At 37.9% G+C, this 6651-nt stretch overlaps 1 protein-coding gene across 3 annotated transcripts in view; it reads left to right on the forward strand.

Moving 5' to 3' along the window:
- The window catches only part of CCSER1 (coiled-coil serine rich protein 1), a 687005-nt gene that overhangs the window by 111363 nt on the left and 568991 nt on the right, over positions 1-6651 (forward strand). For all 3 annotated transcript variants that reach the window (XM_009273535.1, XM_009273534.1, XM_019470564.1), the window contains exon 4: positions 3993-4113. In XM_009273535.1, coding sequence (XP_009271810.1) covers positions 3993-4113 — 121 coding nt within the window. The remainder of the gene's footprint in view (positions 1-3992; positions 4114-6651) is intronic.

Here is a 6651-nt window from a genome sequence, read left to right on the forward strand (position 1 = left end):
ATAATAATAATATGATAATAATAATAATAATACACAAAGCAAGTGATGCACAGTACAATTGCTCACCACCCGCCGACCGATGCCCAGCCAGTCCCTGAGCAGCGGCCCCCCCCGGCCAGCTTTCCCCCAGTTTATGTACTGAGCATGACGTCACATGGTATGGAATGTCCCTTTGGCCAGTTTGGCTGTGCCCCCTCCCAGCTTCTTGTGCACCTCCAGCCTTCTCAGTCGGTAGAGCATGGGAAGCTGAAAAGTCCTTGGCTAGTGTAAGCATTACCTAGCAACAACTAAAACATCGGTGCGTTATCAACTTTGTTCTCATCCTAAATCCAAAACACTGTTCCAGCTACTAGGAAGGAAATTGACTCTATCCCTGCCAAAATCAGGACAACCTTGTACAGTTTTTTCCACACTTCTGGGGGTATGTAACAGTGAGTGCAATAAAGAACCTCTACCTACCACATGTGCTTAACGTTTGTGTGCCATTGTAAAAATGTAGCAGATAGATGGGAAAATTTTCTTTATTGGTTTCTTTATTGGAGCAGTGGATATTGTGTACCATGACTTCAGTAAGGCTTTCAACGCTGTCTCCCATAAGATCCTCATAGACAAGCTGTTGATGTATGGGCTGGATGAGCAGAGAATGAGGTGGATTGAAAACTGGCTGAATGGCTGGGCCCAGAGGGTGGTGACTATGGAATTAATTTGCACACTCACGTCAGGAATAATGTAATAGGCTGGGACAGCTGTTTATGTTGATGGCTTTTCCAGACACCAACTCAGATGATTGGAAATTCTGCTTTTCTCTATTTTCCTTACCAATTCATGTGTTAAGGCTAAATTTGTGAAGTTCTTGCTGGCTGTTAAAGTGCAAGTTGGACATGTGAGAGGATTTACGGTTAAAAGGGGTAATCCCTTGGTGTAATTGTTTGATATTCTGAGGTTTGTAATATTTTGAGGATCTAAGAGATTTGGATTCCTGAAGAGTACAATATGTGGACATCACTAGTGGGCTTTTGGGTGTAATGTAAGTCACTTGTAGATAAAAAATGAAGGTGTAGAAAAGAAGCTACACTTAAGAGAAGTTTGAAGTGTAAAATGAAAACAGTCTCCTTAAGTAAAACAGTGCCCATCCTCATCAATGTTAAAGTTGAGAGTCCACATTCAAGCACATTCTCATTATTTTAATGCAAGTTATGAACAGATAATAAGAGAATACACTCCAGTAGGTGAAAATTACTTGCTGCTGTGCTGTTGCTATTTCATGACATTTTAGTTAACTATACTGTCCCATAATGACTTATGACTGTGTGCACAGAGACTTGAGATAAAAAGGAGGAATTGTAGTGGTTTTCAAAAGCCAGACCAAAGAGTATCACTGTCTAGAATGGGACGATAATAAATTCCGTGAGCTCAGGTCACTGGATGACTGCTGGGTTTGTCTTCAGTTGTAAATTAGGAGATTATACAACTTCTATATAGCATTAATTATTAAACAAAAGCAATTTCAGAGTTTTATTCATTCGTGAAATTTCTGTAAAGGGTAGGAGACTAACAGCTTCTTCTTTGTTACTTGTGATTTCCTATTTTATCTTTCTTTATAACTGCCCTGATGGACAGTGGCTGATCTAGGGAAAATCCTACCCTGTCATGCTTCCATAGTCACCAGACCTTTTACAAGTTCTAAAGTAATAACTAGATATTCAAGTGGTACCACAGGTCTTTTAAAGAAAAATACGTATTTGCTTCATCCTTTACTCTCCCTTTTTTATCAGCGTTTCAGGTAAAAATTCAGGTACTGAATATCAGTATCACCCTTTGACAAACCTATCTTTTTACAATTCTTTGACTGTAAATCAAGAGTCGAATAGACATATATCTTATTTGCACATATTCAGTCACTGGTTGTAATGAGAAGATACTATTTTGTACATTACTTGGTGCCTACCAAATAGCACCTTGCTAGTAGATGGTCTGCTGGTTGCACGTAACATAGCAGGATAACAATCACCTAAAATTCTTTTTTTCTTACGTAGTCTCTCTAATTCAATGTATTTTGCATTAGTTCCCTCCTTAATTTGTTATGCATGAAGCTCTACTGTATATCCTACTTGCATACGTGTAGGCAATATAGCAAGTTCTCTTCGGGTATGTCTGTGTTTTGGAGATGGGTGTCGATGATAGTGACAAAGTTTTGTGTAGCGCTGGTTCCAAAGAAAAATGAAGGTAAGGTTTCAGTACTGGTCATCTTATGTGTCTTAGTCACTTAGCGCAACGTGCATGTTAATATTTAAAAATACAAGTGTAAGCAATGCTGGGGAACATTAAATGCATTAAACGTCATTACATGTACTCCACAAAAAGATCTTCTTCCTGCTAGAATCTGCCTGTCCTCCAGCCATTTGTGCTGCTTGCTGAATGGCTCAGAATTGCTCTGAAAACAAAAAGACCTTTGCACTTTTCCGACCTTTGTAGAAATATCCAAACCTGTTCTGGCCTGTTCCTTAAAATCTACTCTCTAGCTGCCTTAAAGCACCAGTTATCATTCCAGGTGTTTGTCGGGCATGCAGTGTATCTTGTTGATGTGCGCTGAATTCATGCTGAATGTAATTTGAGTGCTCAGGGTAAAACACCACAGTTTGTTGTTGTTGACCCAGTCAAGGCAATATGGATGAAGTTTTACTCCAGTTTTGCTTTTCTTGTAAGAGGAGCATAGGCTATGCAAAAGGTACGTTGTCTGTGGGCAATAAGGAGGCACATGATTGTGGAAGATGGAAGGTAGGAAAGTCTTCAGAAACAAGTTTTCCATTGATAAATAAATGCCACAGTTCAGTGTTCCCAGCTGTCACAATTTTGCATAAATGTATGTACTTGTAAAATAGGTTCTTTCCGGTTTTGAATTGCTGAGAATTTGTTGCGGTCATCCTTGTTTTACAGGCTATGTTATTGGCTGTGTATGTGCATGTGTACACTCTATAAAATAGTTCTGTATGTTATACATATAAAATACCGTGTGACTTTCTCCGTGAAAGGTAAGTCACCACATTTCTTCATGTTTATACATGATATATAATAGTACCATAAATGTACAATACAAGAAGCTGCTGTGCTTTGTTCAATACAACCAACTCCTAATTCCAGCTTTTATTTGGCTCATAAAGGTACACCTTGGCTGTAAAGGAAATCCATACCTTCAAAATCAGTAGGAGTGGTGACTGCTAAGTACTAAATTATTAGTAGCACTTACAATTTAGAATTTAGAATATGTATAAATTTTAACAAATATAGTTGTCTGTTTGGAGGTCAGGAACTTTTGGGTATTCATTTATTAGTGCTAATTGAGACAGATGCTCAGCTGAAATACATGATTGTTCTTCTAGCTCTAAATATTGTCTAAGTCATATCATCCAGCACAGTAATACATAGATAATTTGTATTAACGGAAAGAATGAATCAATATATCAGCTATCGCTCCTTGACGATTTGGATTTGGCCTTTTTGGATTAAAGTGAGACGTAATGGTTGGAGACAAAAAAATCACTAATCAGATTTTCTCAAATCTGTTTTCTTAAAGTCTGAAATTTTTGAAGGTGGGAGGTTTGTCTGAAAACCATCCATAATTTCCACTCTCATTTTGAGTTTGTGATGAAAAAGGAAAAAGTGCATCATATTCTGATGCCATTTATGGAAATATGAGTCCTTTTAGGACTGACACACCAGTGAACTAGAGCAGACTGACTTCAGATCTTGTGCTAGGTAAAACTTAGTGAATGATGATGGAGTGTCAGCCTATGGCAAAAAAAGTGCCAAGCAAGCACTTTAGGAAATGTGAAAAACAATGAAGTTTTCATTGCAGGTGACCACAGTGAAGTCTGATTAATCTTTTGCATTTTTGTTTATCACAGGATGACTTGATTATATTTTTTTCTTTAAACATTTAAAATACAAACTGAGTTCACTCCTTAACACTGAGATTTTTTTTATCTTTGCAGTTTGCCGAGAAGACTCCTACCAGTCGATAGTCTCATGTGCTGCTGTAGTACTTACCCCTGTAGAGCCAACAGTGGATACAAGGAAAAAAGAACAGCCAGTAATGCCTGATGTGTCTAAACAGTGAGTTATTCAAATAACATGATCTTTTTCAAGTGCAATTTAAACACTAGGCCAGATTCTTTCTTGTGGATATGCATAAACACCTCCTTTCTGTTTCATCAGTGGTTACATAGGCGTTTCCAAAAGCAGAAATTGGCCTGAGGCTAGGCTGCTTCTTTTGTTCATTAGCCTACCTTTTTTTCCAAGGCTTTTGGTAATGAGGTATGTAGAGGGAATGGGCATTTATAGTCTGAGAAATTGACTTTTTAACAGGCTTAATAAGGTGATTCTTTTTGTTTAAACAGTCCTTTCATTCTTGCACAGTTTTTCTAGTCAGTAGTTGATTTTTAGAAAGAAGATAATTCCCAAATGCTCTGCTCATCTGAGATATTTCAGTATTTTTTAGTGACTATTTTACTGCTGTGGTATTAGATATGATGGCATCTTCAAAAGTGTGGTAGTGGTCTTCCAAGGAAATTCTATTTAATTAAATAGACTGTAATTTGATATCTTGCATTAGATGAGAATCATAACCACAGTATGCGCAGTAACATTTGTCTTGCAATACCAGGCAGGATGGTTGTTTCTCAACAATTGAGTCCTCGGAGAATGAAAAGAGCTTTTTTTCATGAAAAGAGAGAAAACATAACAATAATGCTTCATCACAACACAAACTTGGGGTCTGTGCACTTTGAAGTGTGGAAGGTAATTAAATATATGACAGTGGATAATATGACATCATTATTGGTCCTTCCCATTTACATTTAGTTTTCCACTTCTCTGTGTATATACAAATTTAGCTTTGAACTTGTCTATATAAAGTACTAGCTTGTATGACTATGACTGTAAGAAAATGAAAACATCTCCCCACCCCCCCAAAAAAAACCCCAAAACCCCGCTAGTGGGTTAGCTTAGATTAGATGGGATGTGATCTTGGTACAGATCTGTGGCTTAAGTCTGTATCTGACTGTGGCATCTTTTTCAATCTGGCGATAAACCCATTTCATCTAGTCTACCTGTACTTAAAATTTAACACAGTATATTGCCTATCATCTAGGTATTATTACGATGTCTTAATGTTTGAAATACTGTTAGTGTCTAATTGTTGTAGTGTTTCAGTCATATGGCTCTCTGAATACTAAGGGATTGGAAAGGCAATGGGCTGTGAAATACTGTGCTGAAATCCAGAATAATTTTCGTGGTCAGTTCAAACAGCATAGTATATTTTTGCCTTCTCTCCACTAAAAGGCAAGCCTGCAGTGTTGTTTGATTGGCTTTTTCCTCTACTATCAGCAGTTTCAGCATTTCATAATCCCTTATGAATTCAAAGTAAGGAAACTCCTGTATCTGTTTAGCATGTGCTTGAAAGCTGAATGATGCTACTGCCTAGATTTTTTTTCCTTTGCCTTATTGGTATTAACAAGTATATTAATCTGCTTTCTGGTGTGCTTGGTTTTTTAAATTTTTTTCTTTACAACCTGACTACTGATATCTTCTAAGCACATAGACTTAAATCATGCTTGTCTTATGCACTGAGAGGTCTCAGAAACAGGCTCTAACCTCTGCTACTCTTCTAATTTTCACGTCTAAAAATATGACTTGTGGCTCTGGAATTCTTTCAAAAAGAAACAAGCTTGTGCTTAAACAGATTAAATATATTTGAACTACTTTACATAAAACAGCATCATTGTATTAGTATCTTTAAACCAACTTTTCGTACAAGTATATTGGACACTAAACAGAAACATTTTGCTGGAAAACTTTTGCATGTTGTTAGAACAGGCATTCAGTACATATTGTAGAAACCTTCAGGTTTTTGTATGGGGGGTGAAAGCATACGGTTTCAAGAAAATCTTAAGCATTGTGAAACATCAGCGTAGCTCTCACTTCTCTCATTTCACCCTGTGCTTTCTACATGTAGATCATTTTCCCCATATCCAGTTTTAATGGAAGCAAAACAGATCCCAATTCCTGTGTCTAAATATCCCAGTGTCATCTGTCTCCAATGTAAACATCAAGCAAGAGGAAGCCCTTGGCACATGTTGAATTCCATTGACTTGGGTGCAGAGTCTAGCTATGGGCTGATCTTCACAGGTGAATTATAATTACTGGTATTCGTAATTACCTCTGTGGGAAATAATATCGACACTTTGATTTTTATGCTTATCTTTGTACCTGAATGGTTTTGACTTGTATGTCCCAAAATTGTGCATATCACAGAGGGCTGAGTGGTGGCCAGCCATTGAGGTCTTGTAAAGAGAACATGCTGCCTTCAGGGCCTTGGACAGAGTATGTTTAAAATAACTAATGCTTTCTAAAACTACATAAGGAAGCAATGTGCAATCCGAAACAGATCATAGAATCATAGAATAGTTTGGGTTGGAAGGGACCTCTAAAGGTCATCTAGTCCAACACCCTGCCGTGGGCAGGGACATCTTCAACTAGATCAGGTTGCTCAGAGCCCCGTCCAACCTGACCTGGAATGTTTCCAGGGATGGGGCATCCACCACCTCTCTGGGCAACCTGTGCCAGTGTTTCACCACCCTCAGCGTAAAAAAT

This window comes from Aptenodytes forsteri, unplaced genomic scaffold (genome assembly GCF_000699145.1).
Source record: "Aptenodytes forsteri isolate BGI_AS27 unplaced genomic scaffold, ASM69914v1 Scaffold93, whole genome shotgun sequence".
NCBI classification, from domain to species: Eukaryota; Metazoa; Chordata; class Aves; order Sphenisciformes; family Spheniscidae; genus Aptenodytes; species Aptenodytes forsteri.